We start from the raw sequence: 18682 nt of genomic DNA, 5'->3' as shown, positions 1-18682 counted from the left end.
GGGATGGTTGTGTTGGGTATCTTTTGTTTTCAGAGCTTTAGATGGAGGTATCCATTCCTTTGAAAGCATCCTGGGTGTCTGACCTTTCAGTTTGTATAAACTTTTTCTCCCACCATTCCTTCAATGTCGAAGTCATGAGTTCAAGGCCAGCCTGGTCTACAGAATGAGTTCCAGGACAGGCTCCAAAACTACACAGAGAAACCCTGTCTCAAAAAACAAACAAACAAACAAACAAATAAATAAATAAGTGGGGCCAGGCAGTGGTGGTGCACACCTCTAGAGGCAGGCAGTTTTCTGAGTTAATGGCCAGCCTGATCTACAGAGTGAGTTTCTCTTTTTTGTTTTGTCATGTTTTTTTAAAATATATATTTATTTATTAAATTTTTTCCCATTTTACATACCAACCCCAGTTCTCCTTCCCTCCCCTTCTCCCGACTCCTCACCTCCCTCCCCCTCTATCCCCATCGACTCCTCCGAGAGGGTAAGGCCTCCCATGGTAGTCAACAAAGTCTGGCATACCAAGTTGAAGGAGAGCCTAGCCCCTCCCCATTGTATCAAGGCAAAGTATCCCACCACAGGGAATGGGCTCTAAAAGGCCAGTTCATGCACCTGGGACAGAATAGACAGGGCTACACAGAAAAAACCGTCTCAAAAAACTAAATAAATAAACAAATGTGGAAACATAACTGAAGACAATTTGGCTTTATACTTCCCTCATTGGGGAGCATTGAATGTCTGTAAACTGGATGTTAGGCATTTGGGGGTTTTGGTTTTACACACTACACTAAACGTCCTAGGAAACAGATTATTATTATTTATTTATTTATTTATTTTTTGAGACAGAGTTTCTCTGTGTAACAATCCTGGCTGTCCTGGAACTCTTTTTGTAAACCAGGCTGGCCTCAAACTCACAGAGATCCGCCTGTCTGCCTCCTGGATTCTGGGATTAAAGGCGTGTGCCACCACCACTCAGCACTGCCAGTACTCTTAACCGCTGAGCCAGTTCTTCAGCTGTGCCTGGCTGCAATAGAATTTTGTTTCTGGTTTTGTTTATTTTTTAAAGATTTATTTATTTATTATGTATACAGCATATATGACTGCAGGCCAGAAGAGGGCAGCAGATCTCATTACAAATGGTTGCTGGGAATTGAACTCAGGACCTCTGGAAGAGCAGTCAGTGCTCTTATCCTCTGAGCCATTTCTCCAGCCCCCAAGACAGGGTTTCTATCTACAACTCTGTCTGTCCTAAAACTCACTCTGTAGACCAGGCTGGCCTTGAAACTTTGCCTTGAAAAGCCAAAAAAGAAATAAAAAAAAATTTTTTAAGTTCTCTCTAAAGAACTTCATCCATATGAGAGAGGTGATCCATCTTTAAAGTGCACTGAAATAAAAGTCTGGAAAGGATTTGACAAAACATTCAAGTCAAACCCAGAATAAAGCCTGCAGGAAGAGGTAGCATGAAGCATCCCAGGACTTCTTTATCCAGTTCACTGGTCATCCGTGCAGATGAGTTAGGAGAGGTCATCAAAGGGGATATTTGACAGTCGGACAAGTTGGCTCTACTGGATGGTTCTATATCAGCTTGACACAAGCTAAGTCATCGGAAAGGAGGGAACCTCAATTAAGAAAATGTCTTCATCGGGTGGATCACTGAAAGTTTGAGGCCAGCCTGATCTACAGAGTTAGTCCCAGGAAAATGCATGTAGGGATCAGATCAAGCTGTAGGGAAGCCTGTAGGGCATTTTCTTCATTAGTGACTGATGGGTGTTGCTATCCCTGGGCTGGTGGGCCTGGGTTCTATGAGACAGCAGGCTGAACAAGCCATAAAGAACAAGCTAGTAAGCAATAGCCTTCATGGCTCCTATTCAGCTTCTGCTTCCAGTTCCTGCCAGGCTTGATTGACTTCCTGTCCTGACATTCTCCAGTGATGAACAGTGATGTGGAAGCGTAAGCCAAATAAACCTTTTCCTTTCCAACTTGCTTTTGGTCATGGTGTTTCATCACACCAATATTAACTCTAAAATAGTGGTTAACTCATTTAATCCCGGCAGTCGGGGTAGACACAAGTAGATCCCTGTGAGTTCAAGGCCAGCTGTCCTAGTTTATATGAACATAGTTAGTTACCCAGAGAGACTCAGTCTCAAAAAAAAAAAAAAAAAAAAAAGTGGCATTTGGCCAAATCCCTTGCAATGCTATTGGTTCCTGACACAGATAGTGACGAAGGGGAAGGGGAAGAAGGTGTTGATGAAGGGGTGAAGAGTGAACGTGAAAAAGAGGGGGAGGAGGAGGAGGAGGAAGGAGACAATGGCCCAGTGACGAATACAAAGGAACACTGGGGATTCCAGCCTCCTTTTTAGATTTTTCTTTTTCTTTTTAAATTTTCTCTAGTCTGTCACTCTTGTGCTCAGTTTCTGAGATCTCTCTTCCCAACATGATCGTCCTTAACTTAGTGTGGAGAAAATACCTTGGACAATATCTTGTTCCAGGCCAGCCAGGGATACACAGTGAGACTGTACTTCAAAAAAAAAAAAAAATTAAGAGTAAAAGCTGAGCATGGTGGTGCAGTTCAGTAATTTCAATGACTCTGGAAGCTGAAGCAAGAGGATCGAAAGTTCTAGCCCTGCCTGGGTCACAGAGCGATTTCAAGGGTATATGAGCAACTTATGGGGCAAATTATGAAAGATCCTATCTTTTTTGTTTGGTTTTTTGTTTGTTTGTTTTTTGAGACAGAGTTTCTCTGTGTAGCTATGGCTGTCCTGAAACTCTCTCTGTAGACCAGGCTGGCCTTGAAATCACCAGAGATCCACCTGCCTCCTCCTCCTGAATGCTGGAATTAAAGGTGTGGGCTAACATCGCCTGCCTGGCATAGTAGTGCACATATCATATGCAGGCACTACATACTTGCCAGATGCCCACAGGGCCAAAGGAGAGTGTCAGAGCCGTGGGAACTGGAGTCACAGATGGTTGTGAACTGCTGTGTGTGTACTGGGAACAGAACCAGGTCCTCTTCCAAAGGAGCAAATGCTCTTAACCACTGAGTAACCTCTCTAGCTCTACCTCTCTTTTCTTTCTTATTTCTTTTCTTTCTTTCTTTCTTTTTATTTTATTTATTTATTTTTTTGAGACAGGGAATTGCAGATTGGCACAAGCTGGCTTCAAACACCCAGCAATCCTCCGTCCACTGCCTCCCAAGTCCTGGGACTTCAGACATTCCACCATTCTGGACTTACACTTTCTCAAATCATTCCTCATGATTTTGTTGAGTTCCTTCTTGCTCCTGCAGCTCATCCTTCCTCGCCTCTCTCAGGCACACCCAGCTTCCTTGCTAGTCACAAGTTTTAGGCAAGTTCCTGTATAGGGCTTGTAAGTGACCTTTGACTGTTGGATACTTTAAACTTTATTATTGTTACTTATTAATAAATAATGTGTGTGTGGGCACATGTGCCATGCTGTGTGTGGGTTCAGAGAAAAATTTTATGAAATTGGTTCTCTCCTTCCACCTTTACCTGGGTTCTGGTGATCAAACTCAGTGGTCTGGCTTACATGGCAAGCACCTTTACTCATGGATCCCTCTTTCTGGCCATGATTTTACATACACCACACACACACACACACAAATAGAAACTTCCCACCTTTTTTCAGTGTTGTGGACAAGACCTAGAATATTCCTTTTTTTTTTGAGCTGAGTATCGAACCTGGGACTAGTGCTGTACCACTGAGCTAAATCCCCAGCCCCAAGACCTAGAATCTTGTTAGGCATGTGTTCCACCACTGAGATACACCTCCAGCCCTTTTCCTACTTTACATCTTCAGACAGGGTCTTTCTACATTGCCGGGGTGGCCTTGAACTTGGGATCCTCCTGCCTAACTTCTGAATATGTGGGATTACAAGTCTGCACCATCAGGCATTAATATTTCCATTGTAATCTGCCTCTCCACCTTCCAGACCCCTTACTTTTCTTTCTTCATAATTATTTGTTCCACTTAATGAACTACTGCAATTTTCAAAACTATGTCTGTTCTTTAGTGTCTAATAGCTGCTTCTAACCTCTACTCTGGCAGATAGTAAAATCCATAAAGGCAAAAACAATTCTATTTTGTTCCTTCATGTAATCTGATGTATGGCTTGGACAGAATCTGGCCTAAAGTAAGCATTCAACACATTTTTGAATGAATGTGTCAACAGAAGGAAAGAGGGGGAAAATGAGGAGAGGTTGAGGCAGTGAAAAGGGGACGATTGATACTAATAAATTAAAATACGCTCATTTTCATTATACTATATATATTATAATACACACACACACATAAAGTATACTATATTTGAACTTTATTTAGAAACTTTGCACATCGTTAAGAAGCAACAGAGCCAATCATTCACTGACGGCTGTGTGGGGTAATTTTGAGAGTAATGGAAGATGAGATACTCAGCCGTTGTCTGACTTCAGCTGTGTGCACAGTCATGAAAACAAAACAAAACAAAACAAAAAACTGTAATCCCAGCACTCGGGAGGCAGAGGCAGGTGGATCTACAAAGCTAGTCCAGAACAGGCTCCAAAAGCTAGTGTGTGTGTGGGGGGGGGGACTGGCCGCGGTGGTGGCGCGGGGAGTGGAGGGGGAGAATCTCTGATCTCTGAGTTCAAGGCCAGCCTGGACTACAGAGCGAGTTCCTGGACAGCCAGGGCTACACAGAGACCCTGTTTCGAAAAACCGGGCAAATTCACTTTGAAAAAAACTAAAACTAAAACAGAATGCAATGGTACCGAATACACAGATGGGAGTGATCTATAGCGCCCCACAGCCATTGTTCCACAACATAAAGAAAACATTCTGAGCTCGCTCTTCCCCCATGTCTCTCTGTTCTTTGGGAACAATTTATTTTTACTTATGTATTTATTTGTTCTGAAAAGTCTCACGTCGAAATTTGCGGTTCTCCTGCCTCAGCTTCTCGAATGCCGGGATTCCCAGAGAGTGCCACCACGCCCGGTGCACGAATTATTTTTGAATTCCTGGTATCCAGAGAAGAGCTTGGCAATGAAGCTCAAAAGAAGCTGTTGAACAAATTAATAAAGACAAAAATGTGTCTGTCTCCAATTACTTCCGCGGCCGTTGGGAGGAGAACCAAATTCAGGTGTGCCTACAGAATTAAACCACAATTCACAACTCCCGGATGCAGCAAAGCGGCCTACGCTTTCTACGTCATACAGCTGCGCCACGAGGGAACCAGGCGGGTGTCCGGAGATCCGGTCACATGGCTGACTGGGCGGGGCTTCCAGTTCATATCCCAGTGTCCCTTGGAGTAACTTCCTTTCTGACTCTTTCCGGGCGTTCAAGATGTCGAAGCGAGGTGAGGAATTGGGGATCCGCTGGCATCCGCCGCGCTGGGCGGCCGGCCGGTTCTGTGGCGACGGCTCCGGGCGGCGGCGGCGCTTTGCCGTTCTCGGGCCGGAGAGGGAGTGGGTGCGCGCCGCGGAGGCCTCGGGAAAGCCCGGAAAGAGGAGGGTGGCGGAGTTGGGGCGCTGAGCTGGCAGGAGCGGAGCGTGGGGCTGGACGGGGCCCGTGCGCTCGCCCCGCGCACGGCTGCGCAGTGGGGTGCTAGTCGGCCTGCCTTTGCAGAGTCGGTAACTGTAGACGTTGAGGCGAGGTTGGAGTCGTCCAAACCCCCTTAGCCTCGACAGGAGGACGGCAATATGGGAGCAGCCAGGTCCTGGGACACCTGGGCGGCACACGGGGAGAGGCTACTCTTGCAAAGCTTATGCACTTGTAGTGTGGGGCTGTGAGGGGCACTGGGAATCCTGGAAACAGTGGTTACTTGACCTGGTTTCTTTCCCTCCCCGCAGGACGTGGTGGGTCCTCCGGAGCGAAATTCCGGATTTCCCTGGGTCTTCCGGTAGGAGCTGTGATCAACTGCGCAGACAATACAGGTGAGGCTCTTGGCCGTGCCCGCCTCGATTCCCCCTTTTAAAAGCACTCAGTGGGCCGTTTGCTGGTGACCCACTGAGCCGTCAATAAGGGGCAGAGTGATAACACCACTTTTGGGTGAAGTGGCAACTTGTGTTGTTTACTTCAATCGGTGTTGTGACAAGGTACATCTGAAAAGATTGAATGTCCCGTGAGTGTGAAGGGGCTTGGCAAGTACAAGAGATCGCTTTTGCTTCGCGATCGCTTTGGCTTTTTGAGGTTGAGATACTTGTTGCGTGGCCCGGGCTGACCCTAACGGGCAATACAAAATTTGTTTTATTTTCTGTAGGAGCCAAAAATTTGTATATCATCTCTGTGAAGGGAATCAAGGGCCGACTGAACAGACTTCCTGCTGCTGGTGTGGGCGACATGGTGATGGCCACAGTTAAGAAGGGCAAACCAGAACTAAGAAAAAAGGGTGAGTAGACCATGGTGGATAGTTGAAGTTCTCCATATTTTGGAAAAAGGGATTGATTTCTGTGGCTGCCAAAACCTCCGCATGACTTGCTGTCCTTTCGGACACTGTTGGTCAATTGTAATGCTACTACAGTCTTTGGTGCTCCGGGACAGCTTTTGACTTTGTAGACTGTATTGGACTTTGAGGCGTGAGCCACGAGCCTGATTGTTTTGGTTTATGTGATATCTTGTCGTTTTCCTAAATATTCTTCTGTAAGCTCAGGTCTGCTGTTTTTTAAATCTGTGGCTCGCCTGGCAAAGTTCATCAGACAGTAATAGACCACCCGGTGTTGTGAGGAAAGGTCTCTGGTTTCTTGTATGGAAATCCTGAATGGTGTGTTTGAAGTGTGGTTATTGTTTGAACAGCTGGAAGCAAGCACAGCTTTAAAGATGCCTTGTAACCACGGACAGGCAGTTTCCTATTGTGGTGGCAATAAACGGAGTAATGCACGACCCCACAAAGTGTTTCCATTGGGTGTATGGATGAATTAAAAGGGACAAGCCTAAACCCACCTGGCTGACTCTTTCACTGCGGGGTTTCGATGTAGACCTGGACTCAGGTCCACACACCTCGGGTTCCTAGGTGCTGGGTTTGAAAGCACTGTTCTTGTTTTTTTTGTTTGTTTGCTTTTTCAGGGACGTTCTAGCAGTCCCTTGGCATGGCACAAATGTGGCGTGGGGGTGTGCTGCTATAGCAACACTTTGCTGTCAGCCTCCATAACCCCAGTATTGAAGTCTTTGTGCCGGGCAGTGGTGGTGTCACACCCCTTTAGTCCAAGCACTCCATGAGGCAGAGATGGGTGAATCTCTGGGTTTGAGGCCAACCTGGTCTACAGACCAAGTTCTGGGACAGCCAGGGCTACACAGATATCTTGTCTCAAAAAACTGGGGAAAGCCAGGCAGTGGTGGTGCAACACTATCTCAAAAACAAAACAAAATAAATAAATAAAAATTAAGAACAAAAGGTTTGCTGGGCAGTGGTGGCGCACGCCTTTAATCCCAGCACTCGGGAAGCAGAGGCAGGCAGATCTCTGTGAGCTTGAGGACAGCCTGGTCTACAGAGTAAGTTCCAGTACAGGCTGCAAAGCTACACAGAGAAACTGTATCAGAAAATGAATGAATGAATGAACGGCGGGATGGGGGGCTTTTGTTGTTCCCTAAAGCCTCTTCTCAGAACACCTCAGGGTCTGGTGGTGGCTCTGGGGGCTGTCAGAGAAGAGCAGAGCATGTGACCCTTACTTCGTGGGGAGGATGACAGCGGGTGTTCTGTTGTCTCCACCACTGTGGACACATCCTTCATTTCTGTGATCTTAGTTGGGACTCTCCAATTGAGACTTAGTCGGTATTAGTTATTTATTTTTCCTGATCTGTGGCTTTAACAGTAGTCAGAATCTCTGTCTTTAGGAATTCAGTCTTAATATTGTGCATAAAGATAGTGCTTCAATTTGAATATGCAGGAGAGGGCTGTTAAACAGGTAGCTTTAAAAGCTGAGCTTTGGGCTGCAGAGATGATTCAGGATAAGAGCACTGACTGTTCTCCCAAAGGTCCTGAGTTCAATTCCCAGCAATCACATGGTGGCTCACAATCATCTGTAATGAGATCTGGCACCCTCTTCTGCATGCATAATAAATAAATAAATCTTAAAAAAAAAGTTGAGCTTAGTTCTAATTATATAATTGAAGTGGAAGCCAGACTAGACTGCTTTTAGACCGAAGAGATTGTGGTGGTTCATATCATGTGTCCTGTCTGACATCAGTAAGGTCCCAAAGTCTTGTTTTTCCAAGTGGAACTATCTCATCAATAGGCAAAAGTAACAGAATGGATTTCGTGTACTATTTGTGCATCTCTATATACTGATGAGGGATCTTTCTCCAGTAAAAAGGAACACAAAATCTAAAGAAAACATTTCCTGTCCTTAGTATGATAAGGGTGTACTGTCAAGATACTGGGCATTAATTAATTGGGAAGTTGGGGGTAATACACATCAAACAGTGTTCTCTTTAGAAGTGTTGGATAGCAAACAAGGAACTATGTAGAAACTGACATGTAATGATACATTTTTATTTGGTGTAGTTAATATTTGCAGGTCAAAATGTGTGTACTTTGTATGGCAAGCCCTCTAGGGTTATCATGTGAAGGCCACATTCTTCATTGAGTGCTAGGTTACAGGCATGTAACCTATGTCACTCTTGCATGCAAGGCAAATTCTGTCAACTGAGCTGTTGGGCTCTGACTTCTGATCCTGTGGTCCTAGGATAAGAGGGGGAAATGTAGCAGACAGTGTTTTAAGGTTATATTTTGGAATTATTCTGGAAAGGAACGTATATATCTCTTTCTGAACAAAATGATGACTGTTTAAGGAATGATGTTTGCACTGATTCTTGTCCTTGTGGCTAGGTGCTGGAAACCTAATGCTGAGTGGACAGTCTGGAGAGGTGTAGCTGCTTGCCTTTATTTCTGCTTGTTCCAGGGCTTTGCCAGGTGATAACTGCTGCCCTGTTTTTCCTCCTTAGTCCATCCAGCAGTGGTAATTCGACAACGAAAGTCGTATCGAAGAAAAGATGGGGTGTTTCTTTATTTTGAAGACAATGCAGGAGTCATAGTAAACAATAAAGGCGAGATGAAAGGTAAGAATCAGTTCAAACCATCCTGCATGTCTTCGGCTGGGTGACTACTGACTGCTCTAGGAGCACGAACAAGGAGCCCTCTCTAACCTGTCTTCCTTTTCTACGCAGGCTCTGCTATCACAGGTCCAGTCGCAAAGGAATGTGCAGACTTGTGGCCCAGGATTGCATCCAATGCAGGCAGCATTGCATGATTCTCCGGTGTATTTGTAAAATATATTCATTAAAAAGTCTTTGCTCCAAAAACTTGTTTTCTTGACACACCTTCATCAGCATCAGCAAGGATTATCTTTAGGGCCTGGAGAGATGGATCAGCTATAAAGACCACTGGTTATTCTTCCTGAGGACACAGGTTCATGTCTTAGCACCTACATGGTAGCTGTAACTCCAGTTGGGGGGGGGGGGCAACATCCTCTTTCAGGCCCCTCTGCTGCTTTGTTGTGGGTGTTGGGTCCCCAAGAACTGGAGTTACAGTTATGAGCCGTCATATGGGTGCTGGGAATTAAACCTGGATCCTCTGAAAGAGCAATCAGTGCTCCTACCCACTGAGCCACATCTGCTCTTTTTTAAGGACTGGAAAAGCGATATCCACAGAATGATACTGGTATAAAAAGTGGTCTTAGCTGGGCGGTGGTGGTGCATGCCTGTAATCATAGCACTCAGGAGGCAGGGGCAGGTGGATCTCTGTGAGTTCCAGGACAGCCTCCAAAGCTACAGAGAAACCCTGTCTCAAAAAAAAACCAAAAAAAAAGTCTTTTTTAATATCTCTGCATGGTGATTTCCACCCATAACACCAACAAGCAGGCAGATCTTTTGAGTTCATTAATTTGTTTTTTAAAGATTTATTATGTGCACAGAAGAGGGTGCCAGATCTCATTACAGATGGTTGTGGGCCACCAGGTGGGTGCTCTTCACCTCTGAGCCAATTCTCCAGCCCGTTTTTGTTTGTTTGTTTGTTTGTTTTAAACACAGGGTTTAGCAGCTCAGGCTGTCCTGGAACTCACTTTGTAGATCAGGATAGCCTTAAGCTCACTGAGATCCTCTTGCCCATGCCTCCCAAGTACATTAAAGGCATTCACCACCACTGCCTGACTCAAAAAAATTTTTTTGAGGCAAAGTCTTGGAATGTGTATCCTTACTTGGAATGCCTCAAACTCATAAGTGATCCGGTCTATTTTAGGTGTATTGGTGCTGGATTGTATATCTGCACCATCTGTACAGTGCCCTCAGGCAGTCAGATCCTCTAGAACTTGAGTTATAGATGATGTTAGTTCCTGTGGTTGCTGGGAACTGAACCCAGGTCCTCTGGAAGAGGAGGCAGTACTCTTAAATGCTGAGCCACCTCTCCAACCCCAACTAGAAGCTCTTCTACACTACCTCACTGGTGCTGGGATTATAGGTCTACATGCCTACACCTGACAAGCCTTTTTCTTGAATGTTGGAAGATCAGGCATTTATACAGCAATGAACAGAAAAGCCTTTGCTGTTTCTATGTAATCCAGAAGAGGCAAAAGTACATTTTGAGGCCATTTTGGGTAAATTAGCAAAGAGGAAGGCTGAAAGTGCCCTGTAGTAGAGGGCTTGCCTGGCTGAGAACAGTTTCAATCCCCAGGAGTACCCAAAAGTATTGCCAACCTGCTTCACCCCAAGTGCCATAACAGGGTTGGAGTGGTAAGCAAAGACACATTGGGGGGTGATACATAGAGCATTTGTATTAGGGTTTTATTATTAGGGTGGGTGGGGAAATGGAAGCATGAGGAAAGAGTCACTTGGCAATAATAAACCGGAATATAGCATTTTACTGTATCCTAATCCCTGCCAGACAGAATTCCATGTCCATTAAGTTTAGGGTTTTTTTTTTGGGGGGGGTTTGTTTTCTGTTTTTTTCTTTCTTTCTGGAAGACAATAATTGGTTCTAGGTGGCACATACTTGTAATCCCAATACTTAGGGGTTATAAAAAAAATGATGCTGGGAACCGAGCAGTGGTGGCACACACCTTTAATCCCAGCACTCGGGAGGCAGAGGCAGGCGGATCTCTGAGTTCAAGGCCAGCGTGGGCTACCAAGTGAGTTCCAGGAAAGGCGCAAAGCTACACAGGGAAACCCTGTCTCGAAAAACAAAACAAGAAAAAGTGAGGCTAGCCTGGGCTATCTAAGAATGATTAGAAAAGTGGGATGAAAGGACCGGCCCTGAGGGTCCTGAACAGAGGGTTGGGAAAAATGAATTCTGGTTTTGGTTCTGCAACTAAACTTGGTGAATTGGGGATAGGGGAAGGGACAATCAGCAGTACCCCAGGCTGACCCCAATCTGTAGTTGAGGTTGGCCTTGAATACCTTCCAAATGCTAGGATTACAAGTGAGCCCCACCACCTGTGGTTTGTGGTTTAAGGAAATCCTCCTAAACCCTTAGCTACTTAGACTGAAGGTGAGGTTCTAAAATGCTCTTGAACTGTGGTCACATCCAGACGCCAGCTTTGCAGCAGAACTCAGCCAAGAAATTGAATCTTATAAAGCCTGGGAGCAGTGGCCGAAGATGTTAAAGCCTCACTGCTTTGCAGGGTACTAAGTTCCGTTACCTGTTTTTGGTTTGGTTTAGTTTTTTGAGACAGGGTTTCTCTGTATAGCCCTGGCTGTCCTGGAACCTCTCCATAGACAAAGCTGGTCTTGAACTCACAGAGATCCACCTGCCTCTGCCTCCCTAGAGTTGGGATCAAAGGCACGTGCCACGACCGCCTGATTGGTTACCACTCTTAGCTCCGGGTCAGGCGCACCTAAACTCATATACGAATGAAATGTTAAAACATTTATGTATGCCAGGCGGTGATGACACCTTTAATCCCAGCACTCAGGAGGCAGAGCCAAGCGGATCTCTGTGAGTTCGAGGCCAGCCTGGTCTACACAGCGAGATCCAGGACAGGATCCAAAGCTAAACAGAGAAACCCTGTCTCGAAAAAACCAACAAAGCAAAACAAAACTATTTATGTATATAAAGTGTGAGCGCAGAAGACTGGGCATGTAGTACAGTTTGATAGAGTGCTTATCTAGTACGCATGCGCATGAAGCCCTGGGTTAACTCCCAACACCACATTAAGATGGGCGTGGTGAACCTGAAATGTAGAACAATAGGGTTTGTGTCTCAGAGAGAAACTTGACCTACGTAACAATGTAACAATGCTCAGTGAAGCCCCAATCTGTGCTCTCTTCACCAGAAAGCCTTCTGAGGCTGTGGTGGGTGGGATGCCTCACTGTTGTGAGTGTCCTCTGCGACTCGAAAAGAGCTTTGTTTTGGATGGGGTGGCAGTGAGCACAATGGCTCGGGCCTACGGCCTCACGAGGCCCAAGCTGTGGTCCGCAATTCCACCTTACAATCCACAACTTGACTACCACACTCGTAGGTACTTCCGAAGCCACGTAGTTCAGCCCGTCTTGCGCAAAACGGATCAGGTAGGTTTGGGGATGTCCTGGAGGACCCCGAGATTCTGTCAGCCAGCCCTTGGTGCTTGACTTTGGTGGCCCAGGACTTTGAGGTTTTGCCCTCCCTAATTCTGGGCCTGGCCCTGCAGAGAGCTGGGCATAGCAGAGGCCAGCACCCTGGGGCTGTGTTGGTGAATTAGGGAGTAGAGGAGGGAGTGTGGTGACTGAGGAGTGGAGGTGCTAAGCTCTCGAGGTCCTTTCCACTCAGAACCCCATCTACAGTCTCATTTCTTGTTTTTGCAAAAGGGAGACATCACGGGGGCGGGGGGGGCTTCTAGCGTGACCTTACCGCAGGTCCTCAAAACCTGAAGAAACTCCCATAGAGCTCTGTGAACCAAACAAAGGGGATTGTCTGGACCTGGTATCTTGGTCCTATGCTGTCACAGTTGCAGGGTTAAGGCTGGCTCGGGACACCTGTGAGCCCAAGGGAAGGGAGCCCCCACTTCTGCAGACATCCCCCTGCAGTAGTGCTTGCCCAGGACTGTAGATCTTTAGGCTGTTAACTGGCAGTGCCATTTTCTCCCAACATCTAATTTTCTGTCTTTGTTTTTGTTTATTTAGGTTATATAGTCTCTCTGTCTCGCAGGCTATCCTTGAAGTCTTAAGCACAATGATCTTCCTTCCAGTAACTGGGAGTGGGGTTGAGGATGTAGTTTAGGGGTACAATACTTGCCTCACATGGATGAGGTCCTGGCTTGAATGCATCCTGTTCACCACCCCGATACAAAATAAAACCAATGGTTGGGCATGCAGGACCACAGTCCCACATCACCTGTTGTGCCTCCCAACACGTTTGCCTTAAGTATCTGTGGATTTCAGTGGTGTGAAGGCAAAAAGGACCTACCGGGTTGCACTTTTATAACAAGAGCCAGAGGTATATGTGTCTAAGAATGTCAGTATTTTTATTTTTTTGTTTTGGAGCCACAGTCTGGCTGTGTAGCCCAGGCTGGTCTCCAACTTGAAATCCTTTCCCCTCTGTTTCCTGAATGCTAAGATTACAGGCCCAAGCCACTTGACTTGAATTTATTTATTTATTTATTTGCTTATTTTGGTTTTTAAAGATAGGGTTTCTCTGTGTAGCCCTACCTGTCCTTAGAACTTGCTCTATAAACCAGGCTGGACTCAGATTCAAAGAGCCACCTGCCTCTACCTCCCAAGTGCTGAAATTAAAGGTGTGCACCACCACCACTTTCCAGCTTGCTTTGCTTTTTGTTTTTTTTTGTTTTGGTTTGCCCCCCCCCCCCCAGACAGGGTTTCTCTGTATAGCTTTGTGCCTTTCCTGGAACTCACTTGGTAGCCCAGGCTGGCCTAGAACTCACAGAGTTCTGCCTGGCTCTGCCTCCCCAGATCTGGTGCTGGGATTAAAGGCATGTGCCACGGCTTGTTTTTTTGTTTTTTGTTTTTTTTTAAATAGGGTCTCACTATGTGACCCTGGCTGGCCTGAAACTGGCTCTGTAGACCAGGCTGGCTTGGAATTCACAGAGACCCACCAGTCTCTGCCTCCCAACTGCTAGGATTAAAGACATGCCACTATGTCCAGTTTGTCACACACACACACACACACACACACACACACACATATTCACACACACACACACACACACACACACACACATACACACACACATTCACACACATATTCACACACACACATTCACACACATATTCACACATACACACACACATTCACACACATATTCACACACATTCACACACACACACACACACACACACACACACACACACACACACAGTGTTTTGCCTGCACATATGTCTGTACATGACTTGTGTGCCTGGGGCTCTTAGAGGAAAGAAGAGGGTGTCAGATGCCCTGCACTGGAGTTACAGACAGTTGTGAGCCTTCATGTGAGTATTGGGAATTGAACTGGGTGTTCTAGAGGTGCTTCCAGAACTCTTAACCACTGAGTCATCTCTCCAGCTCTGCCTCCAACCCCCACCCCTTTCTTTTGAGGCAGAGTTTCATCTCTAACTCATTTTCCAGCTCAGGTTACCTTCAAACTTGGGACCCTCCTGTTCCCTCCTATGCATCCGGAGTGTAAGCATGCACTACCATACTCAAGCTTTTAAAGTGTTTCCTTGTTTTGTTTGTCTGTTTCTTGAGAGGATCTCATACTTAGTAGCCCAGGCTGGCCTGGAACTCACTGTGTAGACAAACTGGCTTCAGACTCGAAACTACCCAAGAGCTGCCAAGTTACAGCATGCCCATGCCCAGCTCTGGTTTTGTTTTGTTATTGTTTATCATCAAAATTACATCTATGCTGGGTATTTTTATTTGAATAAAGATGTGAGAAAGTCAGGTGGTGGTGGCACACACTTTTAATCCCAGCACTCGGGAGGCAGAGGCAGGTGGATATCTCTGAGTTCAAGGCCAGCCTGTTTACAGAGCAAGTTCTAGAATAGGTTCAAAAGTGACAGAGAAACCCTCTCTGGGGGTGTGGGGAGCAGGGAGTGAGAAACAAGATATTTGAGCTGGATGGAGCAGCATGTGTACTTGGGAGAAGTTAGGGTAAAGACAGGAGGGTCAGGAGGTCAAGGTCAACCTCAACTAAACAGGTTTAAGGCTTCCTCTGAGCTATGTGAGCTGCTTGTCTTGAGAAAAATAACCAACAACGTGTAACAAAACAGTAACAAAATGTGTATTTAGCCTTTACTATGGCGGGCCTTTTATCTAAACTGAGTCATGGACAGCTCAAGGCAGCTTTCCAGTTGGTTACTAGTGAGGAAACCAGAGGGCGAGAAGAAGCTCTGTAATTGGCCCCTGGTCACATAGCTTGCCAGTAACAGGCTGGGATCAGGATCCACACTGTCCAGCAACAGAACCCACCAGCCACAATGCCTCTGCCCCCGTTTCTTCTGGCTCTACTTCTCCCTCTTACCCAAAGCAGCTCCAGGAGTTTGCACTCACTCGGAGGCATCCCAACTGACAGTCTTCTGTCCTTCATTTTCAGGATCATGGAGGTACAGGAAGGGACGGCTGGATAGTGGATTATTACCACATCTTTGGTCAAGGACAGAGATATCTGAACAGGAGGAACTGGGCAGGGGCAGGCAAGTGCCATCTCACTGTCCATCCTCCTATGATCCCACCATGGAAACAGTGTGGACCCCAGAGCTGAGAGAGGCAGGGCTACAGAGAGGCCTGGTTGGGGAAGAGGGGGTCAAGGACTGTATTCTCCTGGCTTTTCTTCCCATACCTAGCAAATAGTGTTTGGTGCTCCTAATAGTCAGTTCTTGAACACCTACCATATGTCAGGTCCCCCTCAGCCTCATGATTTTAGAGTGGTCTGTAAGGAAGGGCTGAGATGGAGCTGCAGTTTCCCCCATGCAGTCTAGAGCCTGTTGTTCCTGTGCTCGAGCGCATTCCTGCCTGTGTGTGCGTAGTGTGTTGCCCCAAGACACACACACACACACACACACACACACACACACACACACACACACTGTCTCCCTGAGCATGCTCAGTTTAGCAGCCATGGGAAAAGGAAGATTCACTTTTTCTGACAGGGACAACCTTCTTCCTATTCAACTCTACCTTTGGGTACAAGATTACCATTCTTTGCATAACATGATCGAATTGATCTCATCTATTTTCTCCAGATGGGAGAGAGGCAAGGGTTGACATCCTTATATCTTCTGGGAGCCAAGTCCAGACCCAGCACATACCCTTCACAGTCCTTTTGTAAACTCACCTGGGGTAGGGTTTATTTCTAGGACATCTGTTTCTGGGACCTCATGTTGTTAGTTTCTTTCAAGGGGCTCAGGGCCTCTGAGGAGGAAGCACCCAGCTGTGGGGGTAGGGATGCTGTGACTCACTGGGTTTAAGTTGGGAAGACAAGAGGATACTGTCTGCAGGCTCAGCCACTCTCCTCTTTCCCCAGGGCATTCCCTCCAGCAGGTCAGTGGACATGATTACTACAATGCCAATCCGAAGAAGATAACTACGGGCTTGTACGGTCGATTTGGCTACCGCCGGAACACTCCAGCCCTCCGCCAGCGCCCATCAGTGTTTGGGGAAGTCACCCCATTCCCTATTTTCTGAAGACACTGCTTCACAGGCCTTGACATGAATCTCCAAGCAGATGTTTAGATGAACTGTCAATGCTATTCTATATTTTTAAAAGTTACATTTTGTGAAAACGAAAAACGAAAACAAAAACAAAAAGTTACGTTTGTGTCTCCAGGTGTGTTCTTTCTTCTCTGGGGTGGGAGGAGGGAACAAGTTGGTTTCTGTACACTCAGCTTCACCTTTGGAAGGGAGAAGATCAATTAAAAAATCAAGGGAGCCTCTGTTTCCTTCTAGGCTGGGGTGGTGAGATGGGGCTACATTTGTCTGTCTTCCCTTGGCAGGGCCAGGGATTAAACCGGTGGTCTAGTGCATCGAAACACCAGCATTCTGCCACCGAGCTACCTCTCTAGCTAGCACTAGGTACTATAAGCTTGGCCCTCAACAAAACTTCTCTAGGTACCAGTAAGCTGGCCACTGTTTCCGTCAAGAACAAGGAAGGGAGCTGTGTGTGACAACCTGAGTTAGATCCCCAGCACCCACAAGGTAGAAAGAGCACACCGATTGCCACAAATTGTCCTCCGACTACCACATACACTCTGTGGCATGTATATGCCCATATGCATACATATACTCAAACACAATTAAATGTCGGGCAGTGGTGGCCCGTGCCTTTAATCCCAGCACTTGGGAGGCAGAGCCAGGAGGATCTCTGTGAGTTCGAGGCCAGCCTGGTCTACAGAGCGAGATCCAGGACAGGCACAAAGCTATACAGAGAAACCCTGTCTCGAAAAACCAAAAATAAAATAAAATAAAATAAAATGTCATTTAAAAGAGACAAAAAGAAAACAAACCCAAACAAACAAAGGCAAAAATACAGGAGGAATAGGCAATGGGGCCCTAGCTAGGTGCAGTGACACACACTTGTAATCCCTGTATTTAGGAGCTGGGAATGGGACGATCTTGCACAAATATGAAGTCAGCCTGGTTACATAACAGGTTCCGAGCCGGCAAGCACTATAGAGAGACCCTGCATCAAGTCTCAACAATAATAAATGTGATTTCCCTGGTTATTTTCATCCCCTCTGAAAAACAAAACACAATCCTGACATTTTAAGTGGGCCTGGGAGTTTGGTCTATAATCCCAGCTAGCTTAGAGACTGAGGCAGGAGGATGCAGGTCAAGGCTAACCTGGCTACACAGGGAGACTTTGTCTAAAGAAAAAAAGAAACTCGAGGGACAGCAACATAGATGCTGGGAGTGTGTAGCAGAGAGTTTGGTTGGCATGGCTGAGGCCTTAAATTCAATTCTTAGTCCTAAAAATAATAAAAAACCTGACATCAACCATCTCCTTCCTACACACACTTCAGTGAGGACCAAATGACATTGGGGTGCTTATTAGCCCAAATCACAGGATTTTCTGCTCATGATGTCCATTTCCTTTCTCACCAGTTGTCATTGTTTTATGTTCCCACCCTGCTCCTTTGTGGCCAAGAAAAGCCAAAGCAGAAGATGTGTACAGAGAAGGCGAGGCTTGAGAACACAAAGCTCCCCAGGGCATTAGTGTGGGTGGAACCGGTTCATAGTGAGTCACCATAAGTGGACAAGGAAGAGGACAGTGACAAGGTGAGGGGGTATAGCTCAGGGGTAGAGCATTTGACTGCAGATCAAGAGGTCCCTGGTTCAAATCCGGGTGCCCCCTTCCTCCTTAGTTCTTTTATTTCCATAACCCAGGCACTATAAATAACAAGGAACATTTAACCTGGTCTTCTGGACTAGGAATGAGGCTATGAGCCTGCCTGTGCTATGGACAAGAACTTTGAAGCCACTCTTGTTCTGAAATACATGTTCCTCTCACTTTCCAAGGGACCAATAAAACAGAGTCACTATACCCCTCCACTTTAACACAAAGTCCTTAGGCTGGGGCTATAGCTCAGTGGTAGAGCACTGGCTAACCACATGGGAGGCCCTGGTTCAAGACTGGTCCCTGAAGAGAAAGGATGACGATTGGTAGACATCTCTTCCTTCCTTCTATCTTCCTTCCTTTTGTAGCCCTGGCTATCTTGCAATTTGCTGTGTAGACCAGACTCATCTCAAATTTATAGAGATTCAACTGCCTCCAAAGTGTTAAGGTTAAAAGCATGC

At 46.2% G+C, this 18682-nt stretch overlaps 2 protein-coding genes and 2 non-coding genes across 4 annotated transcripts; all 4 read left to right on the top strand.

The window, feature by feature from the left end:
- Window positions 1–5262: 5262 nt before the first annotated feature.
- Window positions 5263–9275, top strand: Rpl23 (ribosomal protein L23). The gene is made up of 5 exons (XM_036195580.1): window positions 5263–5344; window positions 5838–5921; window positions 6248–6376; window positions 8929–9042; window positions 9151–9275. The coding sequence occupies exons 1-5, from the start codon at window positions 5332–5334 to the stop codon at window positions 9231–9233; spliced, it is 423 nt and encodes a 140-aa protein (XP_036051473.1). The 5' UTR covers window positions 5263–5331; the 3' UTR covers window positions 9234–9275.
- LOC118590523 lies at window positions 5953–6084 on the top strand. Its single transcript, XR_004945813.1, has one exon. It is a non-coding gene; the product is annotated as a small nucleolar RNA SNORA21 (small nucleolar RNA).
- Window positions 9276–12276: 3001 nt separating the features above from the next.
- C8H17orf98 (chromosome 8 C17orf98 homolog) lies at window positions 12277–16601 on the top strand. The gene is made up of 3 exons (XM_036194968.1): window positions 12277–12483; window positions 15483–15582; window positions 16413–16601. The coding sequence occupies exons 1-3, from the start codon at window positions 12277–12279 to the stop codon at window positions 16571–16573; spliced, it is 468 nt and encodes a 155-aa protein (XP_036050861.1). The 3' UTR covers window positions 16574–16601.
- Window positions 16602–18167: 1566 nt separating this feature from the next.
- On the top strand, window positions 18168–18239 carry Trnac-gca. Its single transcript has one exon. It is a non-coding gene; the product is annotated as a tRNA-Cys (tRNA).
- Window positions 18240–18682: the final 443 nt, after the last annotated feature.

Source organism: Onychomys torridus, chromosome 8 (assembly GCF_903995425.1).
Source record: "Onychomys torridus chromosome 8, mOncTor1.1, whole genome shotgun sequence".
NCBI lineage: Eukaryota > Metazoa > Chordata > Mammalia > Rodentia > Cricetidae > Onychomys > Onychomys torridus.
This window is presented reverse-complemented; position numbering and strand designations above follow the sequence as displayed.

Coding starts and splice junctions, on each gene's coding strand:
- Rpl23 (XM_036195580.1), top strand. Junction 6,377..8,928: donor ACCAGAACTAAGAAAAAAGG/GTGAGTAGACCA, acceptor TTTCCTCCTTAG/TCCATCCAGCAGTGGTAATT. Junction 9,043..9,150: donor CAATAAAGGCGAGATGAAAG/GTAAGAATCAGT, acceptor TTTTCTACGCAG/GCTCTGCTATCACAGGTCCA.
- C8H17orf98 (XM_036194968.1), top strand. CDS start 12,277: ATGCCTCACTGTTGTGAGTGTCCTCTGCGACTCGAAAAGAGCTTTGTT. Junction 12,484..15,482: donor TCTTGCGCAAAACGGATCAG/GTAGGTTTGGGG, acceptor CTTCATTTTCAG/GATCATGGAGGTACAGGAAG. Junction 15,583..16,412: donor GAGGAACTGGGCAGGGGCAG/GCAAGTGCCATC, acceptor CTCTTTCCCCAG/GGCATTCCCTCCAGCAGGTC.